Source organism: Heptranchias perlo, chromosome 7 (assembly GCF_035084215.1).
Source record: "Heptranchias perlo isolate sHepPer1 chromosome 7, sHepPer1.hap1, whole genome shotgun sequence".
NCBI classification, from domain to species: domain Eukaryota; kingdom Metazoa; phylum Chordata; class Chondrichthyes; order Hexanchiformes; family Hexanchidae; genus Heptranchias; species Heptranchias perlo.
Genome location: NC_090331.1, coordinates 9267610 through 9289084, shown reverse-complemented (window position 1 = coordinate 9289084; position 21475 = coordinate 9267610). Strand labels below are relative to the sequence as shown.

The window sequence follows — 21475 nt, the reverse complement described above, 5'->3', positions numbered from 1 at the left end:
CCATCAGTTTCCCGCTGGGCAGGTTAGGTCAAGATTGCCCACATAAGAACATAAGAACATAAGAAATAGGAGCAGGAGTAGGCCAATCGGCCCCTCGAGCCTGCTCCGCCATTCAATAAGATCATGGCTGATCTGATCCTGACCTCAAATTTAAATTCATGTCCAATTTCCTGCCTGCTCCCCGTAACCCCTAATTCCCTTTACTTCTAGGAAACTGTCTATTTCTGTTTTAAATTTATTTAATGATGTAGCTTCCACAGCTTCCTGGGGCAGCAAATTCCACAGACCTACTACCCTCTGAGTGAAGAAGTTTCTCCTCATCTCAGTTTTGAAAGAGCAGCCCCTTATTCTAAGATTATGCCCCCTAGTTCTAGTTTCACCCATCCTTGGGAACATCCTTACCGCATCCACCTGATCAAGCCCCTTCACAATCTTATATGTTTCAATAAGATCACCTCTCATTCTTCTGAACTCCAATGAGTAGAGTCCCAATCTACTCAACCTCTCCTCATATGTCCACCCCCTCATCCCCGGGATTAACCGAGTGAACCTTCTTTGTACTGCCTCGAGAGCAAGTATGTCTTTTCCCACCGCACCTCTAAGTGTCAGCCTGGATTATGCGCTCAAGTCCCGGAGAGGTGCTGAAAGCCACAACCTTCTGACTCAGAGGCGAGAGTGTTACCCACTGAATCAATGCTGACAGCTGGTTAGGGAAGGCACACGATAAATCAGGAACTAGTGGTTAGGTGACATCAACTTTGGGTTTTAAAAGCCTGTAGGTTGCTCTGCAGGACGAAGGAGGAGCGTAAGGAGATCCATAGTTTGTGCTCCTGGGAAAGATTGAATTGGAATAGTAGATGGTACGATACATTTTTATTTCAACACAGGAACATTGGAACAGGAGTAGGCCATTCAGCCCCTCGAGCCATTCAATAAGATCATAGATGATCGAGGTCTCAACTCCATCCACCCACCTTGGTTCTGTATCCAACAATACCCTTACATAACAAAATGTTATCAATCTCAGTTTTGAAATTTTCAATTGACACTCAGCTTCAACAGCTTTTTGTGGGGGAGAGTTCCCGATTTCCACTGTGTGAAGAAGTGCTTCCTGACATCACCCCTGAACAGCCTAGCTCTAATTTTAAGGCTATGCCAAACCCCAGTTGTGGACTCCCCCACCGGAGGAAATAGTTTCTGTCTATCTACCCTACCATACCCTTTAACCATCTTAAATGCCTCAATTAGATCACAGAGTGAGGATGTAGGGAGAAGGAAGGTATTTAAGGCAATGAAAAGTCAAAGACAAGGGTATTGTAAAATCTTTCCTCATGAGTCTATATATGGGATGAAATTACTAAGCAGCTGGGAAAACCTGAGTTAATCAGGACCAGTCAGTACAGAATTGTATGTGCCTGACCAACCTTATAGAATTGTTTGAAGGAATAACAGAGAGGATAGATAAAGAAAATGAAATTACATAGAATTACATAGAATTTGCAGCACAGAAACAGGCCATTCGGCCAAACTGGTCTATGTCGGTGTTTATGCTCCACACGAGCCTCCTCCCACCTTACTTCATCTCACCCTATCAGCATATCCTTCTATTCCTTTCTCCCTCATGTGTTTATCTAGCTTCTCCTTAAATGCATCGATGCTATTTGCCTCAACCATTCCATATGGTAGCCAGTTCCACATTCTCACCACTCTCTGAGTAAAGAAGTTTCTCCTGAATTCCTTATTGGATTTATTAGTGACTATCTTATATTTATGGCCCCTAGTCTTAGACTCCCCCACATGAAATGAACGTGGTTTATATGGATTTTTAGAAGACATTTAACAAGAAGAACAAGGAGAGGAGATATACAACAACAACTTGCATTTATATAGTGCCTTTAACGTAGTAAAACGTCCCAATGTACAGGAGTGTGATCAGACAGAAATTGACACCGAGCCAAAGAGGGAGACATTAGGACAGGCGACAAAAAGCTTGGTCAAATAGGTTGATTTTAAGCAGCCTCTGAAAGGAGGAGAGGTGGAGAGGTTTGGAGAATGAATCCTTGTGCCTAGGGACTAGATGGCTGAAGGCACGGCTGCCAATGGCAGGACAAAGGAAGTGAGGGTGCACAAGAGACCAGAGATGGAGGAATGCAGAGTACTCGGGCTGGAGAAGATAGGGAGGGGCGAGGCCATGGGAGGAGTTGAACACGAGGTCCAAATTTACACACTAAATGGTAATATTTTAAAGGAGCAGAGAGACAAAATACTTAAAAGTGGAATGGGAGGTTGATAAAGCTGTATGAAAGAATATGGGAACAAGGGTTTTATAAATAGGGGCACAGGACACAAAAGCAAAAAGGTGACCTTAAAGCTATACAAATCATTAGGTGGAATATTGGGGTGAATTTCTGCGGGGGGATACTCCCGCTCGCTAACTATAACTTTATTGGGAGAGCCACAGGAACCCTGAGATAATGGCGTAAACACCATCTGTGCTCATCCTCCAAGGTACCCACGGCTCTTCCATTGAGGTTACGGTGGATGAACGGGAGTACTACCGCAGAAATACGCCCCCATTGGGGGGGGGCCTTACTTGAGGAAGGATGTCACGGCCATGGACAGGGTGCCGAAGAGATTCACTGAGATGACACCAGGGGTGAGAGGCTTTAGTTATGGCCAGAGACTAGAGAAACTGAAGCTCTGTTCGACTAGAACAAAGGAGATCTGATCGGGGTGTTCAAACTTACAAGCTGGTTAGACAAAGCAATTAGGGAAAAATTGGTCAGTGAGGGCATAAATTGAAGGTCATCACAAAAAGAACTAAGGGAGGGATTTGGAAAAAAATTTAAGCAGGATTTTATTAGGATATGGAAAACTACCAGAAAGTGTGGTGGAAACAGAATCCATAATAGTTTTTAAAGGGGAATTGGAAAAATATTTGAAAAAGAAAAAATTAAAAGGGTATGAGGAAAGGGCAGGAAAATAGGAATAAATGGATAGGTCGTTCAGAGAGTTGACACAGGTGCAACGGGCTGTAAAATTCAATGATTCTACGTAAGAGACTTATGGCAAAGATAATAGTGCATGGAATAAAAGGCAATCAGGCCACGTGGATAAAGAATGAGTCGGAGAGCAGAAATTACACCAAAATGGAGGACATGGCAAATTGTAACATAGATTGAAAAACCACAGGAGGACATAGCATGATTGGAAGGTGGGTGGTAGGTGCAGTTCAATGTAGAAAACTGAAGTAAAACATTTTGAAAGTAAGAACAGGGAAAGGAAACCACTTTAAATGGTAAGATTTTAAATGGAGTCGAGGAGATGAGGGATCTTGGTGTGTGGAAGCACAGGTCATTAAATGTGTCAGCGCAAGTAATTAAGGCCATAAAAAGGCAAACAGAATCTTTTAGTTTTGTATCTAGAGGCAAAAATATAAAAGCACTTGTACAAGGTTTTAGTTAGGTCACAGTGGGAATACTGTGTACAGTTTTGGCCATCGGAAGGGTATAAACATAATGGACAAGTTGCAGTGTAGATTCACTGTGCTGTTATCAGGGATGAAGGAATGCAGTTATGAAGAGAAGTTAGGCCTCTTTTTACCGGAGTTTAGAAGGTTGAAGGGTGATCTGATAGAGGTCTTCATGATTATGAAGGGTAATTCATTATAGGTTGTATCTATTCATTGAGAACAAAAGAAATAGGAGCAGGAGTAGGTCATACGGCCCCTCGAGCCTGCTCCGCCATTCAATCAGATCATGGTGATCTTCTACCTCAACTCCACTTTCTCGCCCTATCCCTTTATCCCTTGATTCCCTTAGTGTCCAGAAATCTATCGATCTCAGTCTTGAATTTACTCGACGACTGAGTATCCACAGCCCTGTGGGGTAGAGAATTCCAAAGATTCACAACCCTCTGAGTGAAGAAATTTTTCCTCATCTCAGTCTTAAATGGTCGTCCCCTTATCTTGAGACTATGACCCCTAGTTCTAGACTCTCCAGCCAGGCGAAACATTCTCTCAGCATCTACCCTGTCAAGCCCTCTAAGAATTCTATACGTTTCAATGAGATCACCTCTCATTCTTCTAAACTCCAGACAATATAGGCCATTCTACATAATCTTTCCTCACAGGACATATCCTCATAGGATATTGATAGATTAGGTGAATGGGCAAAACTGTGGCAAATGGAATTCAATGTAGGCAAATGTGAGGTCATCCACTTTGGATCAAAAAAGGATAGAACAGGGTACTTTCTAAATGGCAAAAAGTTAAAAACAGTGGATGTCCAAAGGGACTTAGGGGTTCAGGTACATAGATCATTGAAGTGTCATGAACAGGTGCAGAAAATAATCAATAAGGCTAATGGAATGCTGGCCTTTATATCTAGAGGACTGGAGTACAAGGGGGCAGAAGTTATGCTGCAGCTATACAAAACCCTGGTTAGACCGCACCTGGAGTACTGTGAGCAGTTCTGGGCACCGCACCTTCGGAAGGGACATATTGGCCTTGGAGGGAGTGCAGCGTAGGTTTACTAGAATGATACCCGGACTTCAAGGGTTAAGTTACGAGGAGAGATTACACAAATTGGGGTTGTATTCTCCAGAGTTTCGAAGGTTAAGGGGTGATCTGATCGAAGTTTATAAGATATTAAGGGAAACAGATAGGGTGGATAGAGAGAAACTATTTCCGCTGGTTGGGGATTTTAGGAGTAGGGGGCACAGTCTAAAAATTAGAGCTAGACCTTTCAGGAGTGAGATTAGAAAACATTTCTGCACACAAAGAGAAGTTTGGAATGCTCTTCTGCAAACGGCAATTGATACTAGCTCAATTGCTAAATTTAAATCTGAGATAGATAGCTTTTTGGCAACTAAAGGTATGAAGGGATATGGGCCAAAGGCAGGTATATGGAGCTAGATCACAGATCAGCCATGATCTTATCAAATGGCGGAGCAGGCACGAGGGGCTGAATGGCCTACTCCTGTTCCTATGTTCCTAGGACAACCCTTCCATCCCAGGAATCAATCTAGTGAACCTTCATTGCACCCCCTCTGAGGCAAGTATATACTACCTATCCTAAGGAAACTAAAACTGTACACAGTACTCCAGGTGTGGTCCCACCATAGCTCCAGATAATTGCAGCAAGACCTCTTTACTCTTGTACTCCAACCCCCCTGCAATAAAGGCTAACATACCATTTGCCTTCCTAATTGCTTGCTGTACCTGCATGTTAACTTCTTGTGATTTGTGTACAAGGACACCCAAATCCTGACATTTCTTCGTCTCTCACCTTTTAAAAAATATTCTGCTTTTCTATTCTTCCGATCAAAATGGATAATTTCGCATTTCCGCACATTATACTCCATCCGCCACCTTCTCACCTACTCACTTAACCTGTCTATATCCTTTGCAGACTCTTTGTGTCCTCCTCATGGCTTACTTTCCCACCTAGCTTTGTATCAACAGGAAATTTGGATGCATTACACTCGGTCCCCTCATCTAAGCCATTGACATAAATTGTAAACAGCTGAGGCTCAAACACTGACCCTTGCAGCACCCCACTAGTTACAGCCTGCCAACCCGAAAATGACCCGTTAATCTCTGTTTACTCCCTGTATTCTGTCCATTAACCAATCCTCAATCCATGCTAATATATTACCCCCAATCTTGTGTAACAACCTCTTGTGTGGCACCTTATCGAATGCCTTTTGAAAATCCAAATATACTACATCCATTGGTTCCCCCTTATCTACCCTGCTCGTTACACCCTCAAACAATTCTAATGGATTTGTCAAACATGATTTCCCTTTCATAAAACCATGCCTAATCATATAATGATTTTCTAAGTGCCCTGTTACTACACCCTTAATAATAGATTCTAATATTTTCCCTACTACTGATTTCAGGCTAACTGGCCTCTGGTTCCCTGTTTTCTCTCTCCCTACTTTCTTGAATAGCGGGGTTACATTTGCTGCCTTCCAATCTACGGGGACCATTCTAGAATCTAGGGAATTCTGGAAGATCATAACCAATGCATCCATTATCCCTGCAGCCACCTCTTTTAGAACCGTAAGATGTAGGCCATCAGGTCCAGAGGATTTGTTGGCTTTTATTCCCATTAATTTTTCCAGTACTTTTTCTTTATTAATCTTAATTACTTTAAGTTCCCACTCTAAAATTAGACCATTGGTTCCCCACTATTTCTGGTATGCTTTTTGTGTCTTCGACTGTGAAGACAGATACAAAATATTTGTTTAACATCTCTGCTATTTCCTTATTCCCCATTATAACTGGGGCCTCAATAAGAGAGTGCAAATTTAGGATAAATCACATAGAATTAAATGGGACGTTAGTAAAAATTTTCTTTACACAGAGGATGGTTAGAATGTGGAATTGTCTGCCACAAACCATTGTTGAAGCAGAGTCCATAAATTATTTTAATAGGAAATCAAATCGTTACTTGAAGTGCATGAGCTAGAGAGTAGGATTAGACTGAGTGGCTCATGTGGAGAACAACACTGGCACAGACTTGATGGGCCGAGTGGCCTGTTCCTGTGCCGGAACATTCTATGATCCTATTTGGAGTTTGGGAAGAGCAAGAAGGAAGTTCAGCAGAGCAAACCATAGTAGTATTGGTAAAAGAAAGGTGCATCAAGGAGAGAGAGAGGGGGAGGAGACTTACATAGAACATCAGCCTGATAAAAATGATGCATGACTTCTCAGTAGGGTCGCCAACCCTCCAGGATAGTCCAGGAGTATCCGTAAATTGAAGATTAATCTGTAGGACACCGCTGTGAGCAATACAGGTGAAAAACAATAGAAGCATTATAAAAAATGTTTTTTTTTTCATTTTCTTTGCAACGCTTTCATTTATTAGTTGTAAAAATATTGGAAATGTGAAGAAAGGCTCTTTGACAGTCAAGGATCATCCAGTCTGGTAATAAAGACTCCAATCGGTGTGGGAAGGCAGGAGGGTCATGTGCCAACGAGATTCTCACCCCCGAAAAAAAAGATGTTTGGCCAAACTTTTTTTTCTGTCAGTCCAGTGCCCCTTTAATAAAGCAAAGGTCCCATTAAAGAAAACCCGGGAGACTCATGACCTCACCACCCAGCCAGAGAGAAGAATTTGCCAGAATAAATTGGACCCCTTTGGTCTCAACCTGGCAGTAGGCCCCATTCAGTCCCCGACACTTACTCACAAACAATGCGATGGATTGCGTTAGCTCATTACTTTGAGATTCCGTTTAATATTAGCACTAGACTTTAACACATGGTTAGTCGAACACTTTCAAAGTGTACAAGTATCCGTTATATTAAAATAACTTATAATACATTAAACAACAGCAACAAAAAAAAAACGAACACACCATTCCAAATAATTACACGTTTCTTTTTTTTTTCCTCTTCTTTCTCTCCCTTTGTTTTTTTTTTCTTTCTACAATTTTTAAAAAGTCTTTGAAGTATTTCCTGAGTCTCTTAATTTTTGTTCCCTTACCGGTTCTGTGAAACGTTCAAACGTCTTTTTGATGCGTGGACGTGAGAGGCGCAGTGGGGGCGGGGGGGGAGGGAAAAATCACGAGGAAAGAGATTTATTTGGCAGAAAATTTCCGGCCTAGTTCCAGGGAATTCCAGAAAATAATTCGGCCCAGTTCGAAGGGAAGGGGTTGGGGGGGGGAAGCATGTCCTACTGGTTCTCCAAAATCACACAGTTGCAAACTTCCAAACGAGGCAGTGCAGAATTTTAGGGTCCAACGTCTCTTTGGTTGAACTGTGTCTTGTCTTTTTTTTTTCCTTTTTGTTCTGGGTTTTATTTTTTTTTGTTCCTTTTTTTTTTCTCCTCTTGTGTGGCGCGCGGCCCCTCATTTACACACGCTGACCCACTCGGTCACTCGACACTCTTCGCACGCCACGTAGCAGCACCAGTGGAATTTGCAGTTGCACCTCTCCCGGCGGGTCTGCCTCAGGATGTTGTGGCCCCGCCCACAGCACAGGCTCTCGCAGTTGTCCAGGCCGGGGCTGGTCTTGTTGCAGATCCGGCCCCGGGTGCCGGCCGAGTCCAACTCGGGCTCGTCCTCGCAGAAGTTGGGCGACTCCTCGAAGAACACCAGCTCGCCGGCGCTGGATTTCCTCCGGTGCGGGTGGTGGGCGTGCTCCACCTGGCCCGTGTTCCGGTTGTGGGCTTTTATTAGCGTGGCGTCGTAGAACTTGTGTTTCAGCAGGCTGCCCACTGTCCTGAAATCCGGGGTCACCTGCCAGCAGGTCTTCAGCTGGCAGCTCCCCGATGTGCCGTGGCACTTGCACTTCCTCTTCATGTTCTCCGCAATCATCTGGGGAAAAATGGGGGAAATAAAACAGGGAAATATATTAAGCACCATCCAACATCCAGAGATAAGAGTCCAAATATTTCTTCCAAAGTCAGAACTGGTCACTTTTATTAATATATATGCATATATATATATATATATACAGAAGTGTTATATATGTGCATGTATACAGGTTATTATATCTGTGTATATGCACAGGAGTGTTATATGGTGTACATATACAGGGCGTTATTAGTGTGTATATACACAGGAGTGTTATATGGTGTACATATACAGGGTGATATAGCTGTGTATATACGCAGGAGTGTTGTATGGTGTACATATACAGGGTGATATAGCTGTGTATATACGCAGGAGTGTTATATGGTGTACATATACAGGGTGATATAGCTGTGTATATACACAGGAGTGTTATATAGTGTACATATACAGGGCGTTATTAGTGTGTATATACACAGGAGTGTTATATGGTGTACATATACAGCGTGTTATAGCTGTGTATATACACAGGAGTGTTATATGGTGTACATATACAGCATGTTATAGCTGTGTATATACACAGGAGTGTTATATGGTGTACATATACAGCGTGTTATAGCTGTGTATATACACAGGAGTGTTATATAGTGTACATATACAGCGTGTTATAGCTGTGTATATACACAGGAGTGTTATATAGTGTACATATACAGCGTGTTATAGCTGTGTATATACACAGGAGTGTTATATGGTGTACATATACAGGGTGATATATCTTTTCTTTTCTGATCGTCTGTTGCTCTTTTGAATAGTTACCATCATGAGAGTGCAACTTTATATAACACTTTATCACACCTCAGAAACATCACAACGAACTCCACATACAATAAACGAGTTTGAAGTGGAACAACTGCTGTTATGTAGACAAACATGACAGTCATTTTACACAAAGCAAGATCCCACAAACAGCTATGGAATGAATGACCAGATTTTTTTTGATGGCGTTGTTTGAGGGGGGAATGTTGGCCAAGACACCGGGAGAACTTGCTGCTCCTTTGTAGATCCATGGGGTGTTATTGTAACCTTTGATCTAGAGTAGGCACCTCTGTCTTTGAGGCACTCCCTCAGTACTACACAAGGATGCTTGAATTCACAGCCCTGACCCAGGGGAGATAGTGCGAACAACTGAGCTAAGTGGATACTTGCACGAGAATCATTGTGTGCCATGATGTATTTCATCAAACAGAGTCTAAAGTTATGAAACTGTGTTCTAATTAAGACATGGAGATCCTGAATTTGGTGGAGGTTATCCCAATGTCCAGCTGTAACACTGGCAGAATATCAGCAGACTCCGTGGAAAAACGGGGTAAATGGCCATCTCGGCCACTGACGCCATTTCTTCAGGGATCGGGGAAGTCCTCCGTGGAAATTCAGGGCTGGAAGACGCAAAATTCAGTCTCTGTGTCTTTCCCTTTCACTTTGAAAATTTCCTGCCTGTTGCTATTGATCCCAGTCATTTTAAATTACGTTCCTTCCTCTCAGAGAGTCATTTCGGGCCACCTTTATCCCCAGAAGTGTAATCATTTACAGCCGGCACACTCTCTCCACTTTCATCACACCAATAGGGTGTTTCTTTCTTTACCATTAATCCCTGCTCCAATCCACGAATGCCGCTCTCCCCTCTCCCCAACCCAACTTCACACACACAACGTCAAGGCTGAGCTGTTTGTCCCAAAATGGTTTGGCAAAGAATGAAAGGCTCGAATAAGAAGAAAACATAGCCAGTTGTGTATGGTCCTTTAATTGATGTGAGCATCTGCCTTGCTTACGAGCCAGATGTGAATCAGATCCTCAGTAGATGTTCCCTTTAAACAGATGTTCCAGTCTGTGGTGAGATAGCATTCCAGCTGGGTAATACAGTCTTAGAATCATAGAACGATACAGCAAGGAAGAGGCCATTCGGCCCACTGTTCCTGTGCCAGCACTTTGAAAGAGCTACCCAATTGGTCCTACTCCCCCCTGCTCTTTCCCCATAGTCCTGCAAATTTTTTCCCCTTCAAGTATTTATCCAATTCCCTTTTGAAAGTTGTGATTGAATCTGCTTCCACCGCCCTTTCAGGCAGCGCATTCCAGATCATAACAACTCACTGCGTAAAAAAATGGTCCCTCATGTCACCTCTGATTCTTTTGCCAATCACCTTAAATCTGTGTCCTCTGGTTACCGACACTTCTGCCACAGGAAACATTTTCTCCATATTTACTCGATCAAAACCCTTCATGATTTTGAACACCTCTATCAAATCTCCTCTTCACCTTCTCTGCTCTAAGGAGAACAACACCAGCTTCTCCAGTCTCTCCACATAACTGAAATCCCTCATCCCTGGTACCATTCTAGTAAATCTCATCTGCACCCTCTCCAAGGCCTTGACATCCTTCCCAAAGTGTGGCGCCCAGAATTGGACACAATACTCCAGCTAAGGCCTAACCAGTGTTTTATAAAGATTTGGCATAACTTCCTTGCGTTTGTAATCTATGCCTCTGTTAATAAGTGTAAACAATTTTACAACACCAAGTTATAGTCCAGCAATTTTATTTGAAATTCACAAGCTTTCGGAGGCTTCCTCCTTCCTCAGGTGAATGTGGAAAAAAAAGGCCTGTTAATAAGGCCCAGGATCCCATAGGCTTCTGTAACAACGTTCTCAACTTGTCCTGCCACCTTCAAAGATTTGTGTACATGTATCCCCAGGTTTCTCTGTACCATTCAGTTTATATTACCTCTCCTCATTCTTCCTACCAAAGTGTATCACTTCACACTTCTCTGTGTTCAATTTCATCTGCCATGTGTCTGCCCATTTCACCAGTCTGTCTATGTCCTCCTGAAGTCTGTTACTGTCCTCCACATTGTTAACTGCATTTCCAAGTTTCGAATCATTTGCAAACTTTGAAATTATACCCTGTATACCCAAGTCCAACTGAGATGAGGAGAAACTTCTTCACTCAGAGGGTGGTAGGTCTGTGGAATTTGCTGCCCCAGGAAGCTGTGGAAGCTACATCATTAAATAAATTTAAAACAGAAATAGACAGTTTCCTAGAAGTAAAGGGAATTAGGGGTTATGGGGAGCGGGCAGGAAATTGGACATGAAGCTGAGTTCGGATCGGTCAATGCCCTGTGGGTGGCGGAGAGGGCCCAGGGGCTATGTGGCCGGGTCCTGCTCCGACTTCTTGTGTTCTTTAGATTTGTGGTTGGGATCAGATCAGCCATGATCTTATTGAATGGCGGAGCAGGCTCGAGGGGCCGATTGGCCTACTCCTGCTCCAATTTCTTATGTTCTTATGTTCTTATGTTCTTATTAATATATATCAAAAAGAGCAATGGTCTTAATACTAAGCCCTGGGGAACATACTTCCCTCCAACCTGAAAAATGTAGGAAACGCAGCAGCCAAATTGTACACAGTTAGATCCCACAACATCTGTTTTGGTAATGTTAGTTGAGGGGTGAATAGAGGCCAGGATACTGGGGAAAATTCCCCTGCACTCGTTTGAAATAATGCTATGGGATCTTTTACAACCACCTAAGAGGGCAGACAGAGCCTCAGTTTAACATCACATCTGAAAGACAGCGCCATTCTACAGTGGAGTACTCCCTCTGTACTGCACTGGGACTGTCAGCCTAGATTATACATTCATACCTCTGGAGTGGGATTTGAACCCACAACTCAAAAAGGTTGGCAAGCTACCCACTGAGCCACAGCTGACACCTGCTGGCACGATATGTGTGGATATTGGGTGAAGACTGGGTTGGAGGTCATCCGCGTTGCCCCTCATGGTTGATCAGCGTGCTGACACCCACTGCATAAATACGTGGGGAATGGCCTCCTGCGTGAGGTACCAGGGAGTGGCCAATACCCACAGAACCTCAGGAAAGAGCCAGCACCTTCAGGAGAGCAGCAAAAAAAATTTGGGGGTGGGACGGACTTTTTAAAAATGTTTCAGGATGTGAGTGCCACCGTCAAGGCCACATCCATAGTTGCCCTGTTATATAACGAAGTGACTTGCTGGGTCACTTCAGGAGACATAATGTGGACTAGAGTCAGGTGTAGGCCAGACTCAGGTAGGGCTGGCAGATTCCCTTAGTGAACATTCGTGAACCGGTTAGATTTTTAATGACGATTTGACAGCTCTCATGGTCATTTTTTTCTGGTGCCAGCTTACAAAATACGAGATGTGTTGGCGGTCGATGTCTTCAGCCAGCTAGGTGCAACGCTCTGGAACTCCTCACCTCTAAACTCTTTCCGTTTCTCCCTCTCTTCCTTTAAGACACTCTTTAAGACCCACGTCTTTGACCAAGCCCTCGGTCACCACCTCCCCCCACCCCCACCACCCCGCCTCCTAATCTTCCCTTCTTTGGCTTGGCGTCCATTCTTTTTTCTTACCTGCCTTTAAAGAAAGAATTTGCATTTACATAGCACCTTTCATGGCCTCAGGACGTCCCAAAGAGCTTCACAGCCAATGAAGTGCTTTTGAAGTGTAGCCACTGTTGTACATTTTTCTATTCTAAAGGCACTATATAAATGCAAGTTGCCATTAAGGTGATGAGAACAAATGAGTCAGAGGCAGAGATTGTGCAATACTCTCGTCCCATTGGTACCAGGCCACACACGAGGAGAAAGACTAAACGCTCGCACACAATTTCTTCAATTGTTCGAAAATATAAATTTTAATGTTGCTACTTGACTAATTATACCTTCTGTCAGTTTGGGTGCATGTGTTTGCCTGTTAAATTACAGATGCCTTAATGAAGTAATAGTGGATGCGAGGCCGTAATTGAGGACAGTTCCCCTGAAGGATGGACCGCAACCTTCTGCGGTCAATTACAACTTGTTCATCAAAGGCATCTCATTAAGTTTTTCTTTCTTTTTTTAGGTAGAAACAAATACTTTTCCAGCTGTTTTTCAGTTTGTTTGGTGGGGGTGGAGTTACATTGAAATAGCCCTGTGGGATAAAACGCCGCCACAAAGGGCAGCTCAGGTTGTCAGAGGAAGCCGGTCGAGGAAAATGGCAGCCCAGTGGGGCTTCGGGACTCTCCGGGGTCAGAGGTGGCTCACTAAGGTTGAATGCAGTTCAGCAGGGTCAAAGGTAGCCCAGTGGGGGGGGGGGGGTCAGAGGTAGCCCAGCTGGGGGGGCGGGGGGGGGGTTGGGAGAGAGTCGGAGGGGTCAGGGTTAGCTCAGCAAGGTTAAAGATGATTCGGAAAGGTGGGAAGGAGCTCAGCAAGGTCAGAGTTAACCAAGCGGAGTCAGAGGTCACCCCATGAGGTCAGAAACTGCTCAGTGGAGTCAGTAGCAGCTCGGCAGGGTAACGGTGGGTTTGGAAGTTGGGGTGGGTCACGGGGGTAACTCGAGAGCATTGCAATGTGGGAAAATCAGGGTCAGCAGAATGAGGTCAAAGACACTTTGAAGATACCAGAGACAATTCTGCCAACTGCTGTTCGTTCGTTTTAAGGTAACAAATATTATTTTTTTATATTTCATAAAGGTAACAAATTTTAAATATGCATACTATCAGTGACGGTACCGAGAGCAGTGTTGATGGATATTGCTACCTCTGTCAACTTGGCTCGGTAGTAGCACTTTAACCCCTGAGGTACTATTCGAAGAAAAGCAGGGGAGGTCTCCCCGGTGTCCTGGCCAATATTTATCCCTCAACCCCCAACATCACTAAAACAGATTATCTGGTAATTATCACATTGCTGTTTGTGAGACTTTACTGTGTTCAAATTGGCTGCTCTGTTTGGCTATAAAACAACAGTGACTACACTTCAAAAGTAAGTCATTGATTGTGAAGAACTTTGGGATGTCCTGAGGATGTGAAAAGTACTACATAAATGCAAGTTCCCTCTTTCTGACCCTGCTAAGCTCCCATAGACATTCTGAATCCGACACACAGCTCGTCCAAAACTCCGCCCATATCCTATCCTGCTCCAGGTCCCACTCACCCATCACCCCGGTGCTCGTTGACCTACATTGTCTCCCAGTCCCCGAATGCCCGCTTTGTGGCCTTTCCCCTCTATCTCCGTAACCTCCAGCCCCAGAAACCCACAGTGTTCCTCCAACATTGGCCTCTTTGGCATCCCAAAATTCCTCCACACCACCATCATTGGCCGTGCCTTCAGCCATATAGGCTGTAAGCTCTGGGGTTCCCTCCCTATACCTCTCCACCTCCTCCCTCTCTTCCTTTAAGATCCTCCTTAAAACCCTTCTCTTGTATGCCAAGCTTTAAGTCACCCCTCCTAATATCTCCTTCCTTGGCTCACTGTTGAGGTCAACTGCCTGTTCAGTTGGGCACTGAGAGAGCTCTTTAAGATAATGAAGGGGTTTGACAGGGTAGACGTAGAGAAAATGTTTCCACTTGTGGGGGTGTCCAAAACTAAAGGTCATGAATATAAGATAGTCGCTAATAAATCCAATAGGGAATTCAGGAGAAACTTCTTTACTCAAAGAGTGGTTAGAATGTGGAACTCGCTACCACAAGGAGTAGTTGAGGCAAATAGCATAGATGCATTTAAGGGGAAGCTAGATAAACACAGGAGGGAGAAAGGAACAGAGGAATATGTTGATGGGGATAGATGAAGAGGGGTGGGAGGAGGCTCATGTAGAGCATAAACGCCGGCATAGACCATTTGGGCCGAATGGCCTGTTTCTGTGTCGTAGACTCGATGTAACTCGATGTAACTATTCAAAGAATAGCAGGGAAATCATATATATTGGCCAATGTTCCTCCTCAACCAAAACCACCTAAAAACAGATTAACTGATCATTCACATCATTTGCTGTTGGCAGCATTGTTACTGGTGCAGAATGGCTGCCACATTTGCCTACATAACAACAGTCACTGCACTTCAGAGATGATTCACTGTGTGTTTCCACAGCCATGGTTCAGTGGGTGGCATTCTTGCTCTCAGAGTCAGAGGGCTGTGGGTTTAAGTCCCACTCCAGAGACTTGAGCACAAAATCTAGGCTGATACTTCTGTACCGTACTGAGGGAGCGCTGCACTGACGGAAGTGCCATCTTTCAGATCAGACGTGAACCTGAGTTCTCCCCGGTGTCCTGGGCCAACATTTATCCCTCCACCAAGATCACTAAAAAAACAGATTATCTGGTAATTATCACATTATTGTTTGTGGGATCTTGCTGTGCACAATGGCGTGTTTCCCTACATTACAACAGTGACTACACTTCAAAAAATACTTCATTGCAAAGATCTTTGGGAAGTCCTGAGGTTGTGAAAGGTGCTATATAAATGCAAGTTCTTTCTTTACGATAAGGTGCTGACTTAATACAAGTACTTCTTCTGTGATATCATGAAGTTCTCACCATGGTCACTGCAAATGGGGAATACCAGTCACTATCCACTTTTCCTGTCATAACGGTACTGGAGTAGAGCATTATGAAGTCATAACGTGCCTCACACAGTGAATCACCTTTTAAGTGCAGTTGACTGGTCTTACGTTGACATTCATCTTATACCTCCAGAAACTAGGCTTCAGTGCAGCCCAAACTGATACGGTGAAAGTCTGCACACTCTGTCAGCTATAACAGCCCAATAAAAAAGGACTTGCATTTATACAGCACCTTTCATGACCTCAGGACGTCCAAAAGCGCTTTACAGCCAATTAAGTACTTTTTGAAGTGTGGTCACTGTTGTAATATAGGAAACACGGAGGCCAACTTTGCGCACAGCAAGATCCCACAAACAGCAATGTGATAATGACCAGATAATCTGTTTTAGTGATGTTGGGTGAAATAGTGCCACGGGATCTTATATGTTCGGCAGATGAGGCCTCTGTTTAACGTCAAAAGATGGCACCTCCGACAGTGCCAGCGCTCCCTCAGCGTAACACTGGAGTGTCAGCCTAGATTTGATGCTTAAGTCTCTGGAGTGGGACTTCAACCCCACAACCCCCTGGACTCAGAGGCAAGATTGGTACCACTGAGCCACGGCTGACATTGTGAAATTGTTTCAGTTGATTTCTACCTGGTTCCCAATAGGCACAGCATGAATACGGCCCCCGGTTTGGCATTAACGGGCAGTAAACTGACACTCTCGCTCAAGAGGCTGCAGGACGTCGGCTGGCGTGGGAAGCAGAAGAAATGTTCCACGGTTGGGCCACGAGGCCTGTCGTTGGGAAGCCTGACTCTGCACCTCACCCGTGATGCACCTGCCTGATGGGGCGCTGTTTGGGCCAGATTTGAAAAGTACCCACTCTCCCGACTTGAGGAGAGCAAGATTCAACCGCAAATTTGAAAAAAAATCCAAGAACGTTCCCCTGTAGAGACGGTTAGCCTTTGTCGATCTGAATTCCTTTTCTTTCATCTTTCTTCTCAATGTCACTGCCTCACGACCAACCACCCCCACCCCTGCCCCGCCGTGATCAACAGCTAACAAAATGTGAAATGGCCGCCACATACGGAATGATTACATGGAGGGTCTGGCCTCTCTTGATGCCAGTTTGCTGTAGAGTTTTAACCAGTCCAGACAAAACAAAGATCTTAAAATAGTTTTGAGTTCATCACCAGTCTTGTTTACCTCCGAGTGATGTCAGATTCTATACTGTTGTAGTTTATTACAGGGGGAAAGGGGAATATTCAGTCCTAGCTGCTCTGAGTGATGTTACTCTCCACTTTGTTCCCCTTGTCCTACTCCTGCTGAAGGTATTGGCCCTTTGCTGGGGTAACAGCTTCACAGGCGTCGGCCGGTACTGCTCCCTCCTTCCTGAACCTCATCCAAGTGACCAATCTACTTTGAACACTTTTGTTTATTAGTTATAAAAATATTGGAGACGGGGATGTTTGACGGGGGCGGGGCGGTTGGTGGCGGGAGGTCATGTGATTAAACTTCCAGGAATACGGCCAACTAGAGTTATATAAATGCAAGTTCATTCATTCATTCATTTAAATGAATGGTCAGAAAATCAGGGGCTGCCGACCCGTGATTTCTTGGTCAGCACTCCCTCCGGGTGCGGCTCCTCGCCAAGGTGCACCCGATCAGGGAATCGGCCCTTTAAAGCCTGTTGGCGCGTTTTAAAGAAAATTCCTTTTCCCTCCACGTGCCATAAGGCAAGTAACAGTCGTTGAGTCAAGTGCTGACGCTCTGGATGGCAGCAGTGGAGGAATGTCCCTGGGCCTCAGCTTCTCTCTCTTCCCTGTGTCCCCATCACTCAGTGGCTGCCCGCCCTCCCCACCCTGTGATAGCAAGCGTCTGTCAGCAACAGAACAAACACTTTGCACCCAATTAATGCACAGGAACAAACACTGGCCAGGAGAACTGACAGCTCCGAGCAAACAACTGCAGCCTTTAGAAGGTCTGTGATCTGCCAAGAAACCCAACACACAGCAACAACAATTTGCATATATAGAGCGCCTATAACGTAATAAAATGTCCCAGGGTGCTTCACAGGAGCGATCATCAAACAAAATTTGACACCGAGCCACATAAGGAGATATTAGGACAGGTGACCGAAAGCTTGGTCAAAGAGGTAAATTTTAGGGAGCATCTTAAAGGAGGAGAGAGAGGTAGAGAGGTGGAGAGGTTTAGGGAGGGAATTCCAGAGCCTAGGGCCTAGACGGCTGAAAGCACAGCCGCCAATGGTGGGGCAAAGGAAGTGGGGGATGTACAAGGGGCCAGAATTGGAGGAATACAGAGTTCTCGGAGGGTTCTAGGACTGGAGGAGGTTACAGAGATAGGGGAGGGGCGAGGCCATGGAGGGATTTGAACCCCGAGGATGAGGATTTTAAAATTGAGGCACTGGTGGACCGGGAGCCAATGCAGGTCAGGGAGCACGGGGTGATGGGTGAGTGGGATTTGGTCACAGTTACCCCATGGTTATCATATTTTGGGAAATTAATTGCTGATATTTATACAAAATATCTAAGATGATTACAATTGGATTAAAAATCCCACTTGCAAACGGTTTCTTAGCAACCATGCAATATATATTAATCCCCTAGCTCTTCACAGTTATGTGTCTTTGCATTTTCATGTGTGTCTGTCTCACTGATTCTGGAGAGGCAGTTCTGCGAACTCACGTTCCCAGTGGGAGCTGCATTGCAAGGAGCACAGGTCAGAAGTTCAGGGGCGACAGTGTTGTAGCCATCTCTTTGATCCGTACTCCTTTTGACCGAAGCTTTCCCACTGGGAGCGTAGGATCACGGACTTATGCCTTAGAGTTCGATGTCAGCCGTGACTCAGTGGGTAACACTTCTGCCTCTCGGTTAGAAAGCTGCGGGTTCAAGTCCCACTCCAGAGACCTGAGCATATAATCCAGGCTGGCGATTCAGTGCAATACTGAGGGAGTGCTGCTTGGTCGGAGGTGCGTCTTTCGGATGAGACGTTAAACTGAGGTCCCATCTGCCCCCTCAGGTGGATGTAAAAGATCCCATGGCACTATTTCGATAAAGAACAGCGGAGTTCTCCCCAGTATCCTGGGCCAATATTTATTCCTCAACCAACATCACTAAAAAAACAGATTATCACATTGCTGTTTGTGGGATCTTGCCGTGTGCAAATTGGCTGCCACATTACAACGGTGACTACACTTTAAAAGTCCTTCATTGGCTGTGAAGTACTTTGGGGCGTCCTGAGATCGTGTAAGGTGCTATATAAATGCAAGTCTTTCTTTCATATCTTATGATGTGGAGATGCCGGTGATGGACTGGGGTTGACAATTGTAAACAATTTTACAACACCAAGTTATAGTCCAGCAATTTTATTTTAAATTCACAAGCTTTCGGAGGCTACCTCCTTCCTCAGGTGAACGATGTTCACCTGAGGAAGGAGGTAGCCTCCGAAAGCTTGTGAATTTAAAATAAAATTGCTGGACTATAACTTGGTGTTGTAAAATTGTTTACAATTTTCATATCTTAGGGATAGAGTCACGGTTCGGGTTAGAGTTAAGTTTAAGGTTAGGGTTAGGCCAGAGCTCGAAAGCTGCAGTTTGAACAATCCTGTTTGACGTCCACCTGAGAGGGCAGACGGGGCTTCAGTTTGACGTCTCACCTGAATGACGGCACCTCCGACAGTGCTGCACTCCCACACTTGCTGCATTGGAGTGTCAGCCTGAATGACGAGCTCCAGTCTTGGAGTTGGGCTTGAACTCGTGGGGTTCGTAATTCAGAGGTGCGAGTACTGCCAACTGAGCCAAGCTGAATTGGGACCCGATCACGAGTTCGCTCGAGTCAAGCAGGTTCCAACAGCTTCATATTCCCTTTTTTTTTGTTTTGAGCGGTGGGGGGGGGGGTGGGCAGGGGATTGTTTCAAATCAAAGGGTCTCAGCTTGACCCTTTCAGCCTGCCTAAATAGATTGTAAAACCCTGCATTAATGGGCAGCACCAGTTCAAAAAGCCGTGTCCCTACACTGTGATTTGTAACAAGCTGCAGATATAATTACAGCCCAGGCAGACTTCAAAGGCATAACAGAGTGCAACTGTGTACAGTCTGAATGTTTTATAGGGAGAGGGAGGGAGGGAGAGAGAGCAACTTGGAGAGAAATTACCCCTTTAAACCTGCCACCATCGCTCATTGTTGGATGTATGTATCTGTGGAGCGATCGTCAGCTGCGATTAGTCCAATTACAGACTGAAAATGGCAAGAAAAGGCTAACTGGGAATGTAAAAGCGACAGGAGGAACTGTAAACTGGCAAGCTATTTCTAATTAGAAAGACATGGATGCTTTAAACAAGCACTTAAACACATTATAATGTGCTTGTGGTTTGTCAAAGATTCAAAAATGTAAAATAAGAAAGAAAGAACTTGTATTTATATAGCGCCTCTCATGACCTCAGGACGTCCCAAAGCGCTTTACAGCCAATGAAGTAGAATTGAAGTGTAGTCGCTGTTGTAATGTAGGAAACACGGCAGCCAATTTGTGCACAGCAAGATCCCACAAACAGCAATGAAATAAATGACCAGATCATCTGTTTTAGGTGTTGGTTGAGGGATAAATATTGGCCAGGACACCAGGGAGAACTCCCCTGCTCTTCATCGAAATAGTGCCGTGGAATCTTTTACGTCCATGTCTTATCTGAAAGATGGCACCTCCGACAGTGCAGCATTGGAGTGTCAGCCTAGATTATGTGCTCACGTCCCTGGAGTGGGACAATGCTGTTAGGTAGAGAGGTCCAGAATTTTGACCCAGCGACGATAACGGAACGGGTGAATAATGTACAAGTCGGGATTGTGTGTGACTTGGAGGGGAACTTCGAGTGACTGTGTTCCCGATTCCCGGGGGCCTGTTCCGCCCGAGCAGAGCCCCCCGCCTGCCCTAGCCCGAAGACGGAGACCCCGTCGCAAATCCCAGGGACAGCAACCACCCTGAACCACCAGTCGGAAGGTAGAAAAGCCTGCAGGGAATCCAGGGAATTCCCTCAGACAGGCCTCCTTGACCTTAACATGAAACTAACCTGCAGCTGACAAAACATACATCACAAAGGGGAGCTTGAAACCCTTGGGGGGTGGAGGGGGGGGGTGAGGCCTGAGATTGGGGCAATGCCCCTAACCCAATGCTCCCTACTGCTTTAATCCTATAGATGTTGGCCCTATTCATTGGCAGTGGTTGTCTAGACCTCCCAAAGTGAATCTCTGCTCCCCCATTTAGAAAGTCCAGGCTCCACCTCCAGCATAAGGGAAGAAAAGACTTGCATTTATATAGCGCCTTTCATGACCTCAGGATGTCCCAAAGCGCTTTACAGCCAATGAAGTACTTTTTTGAAGTGTAGTCACTGTTGTAATGTAGGAAACGCAGCATCCAATTTGCACACAGCAAGATCCCACAAACAGCAATGAGATACTGACCAGATCATCTGTTTTAGTGATGTTGGTTGAGGGACAAGTATTGGCCAGGACACCGGAGAGTATTCCTCTGCTCTCCTTTGAAATCGTGCCATGGGATCTTTTATGTCCACCTGAGAGGGTAGACAGGGCCTCGGTTTAACGTCTTATCCGAAAGACGGCACCTCCGACAGCGCAGCACTCCCTCAGTACTGCAGTGGGAGTATCAGCCTGGATTTTGTCCTCAAGGCTCTGGAGTGGGACTATGAACCCTCAATCTCCCGACTCAGAGGCGAGAGTGCTACTACCTGAGCCACCGCTGACATAAAGTAGATTCACTCGAACAGGT

The 21475-nt window shown here is 45.0% G+C and overlaps 1 protein-coding gene across 1 annotated transcript in view; it reads right to left on the bottom strand.

Moving 5' to 3' along the window:
* Window positions 1–7367: 7367 nt before the first annotated feature.
* Window positions 7368–21475, bottom strand: part of wnt10a (wingless-type MMTV integration site family, member 10a) — a 67082-nt gene continuing 52974 nt past the window's right edge. Inside the window, exon 4 of the mRNA XM_067986753.1 lies at window positions 7368–8325. Within this exon, the coding sequence (XP_067842854.1) occupies window positions 7858–8325 (468 nt within the window). The 3' untranslated portion in view covers window positions 7368–7857. The remainder of the gene's footprint in view (window positions 8326–21475) is intronic.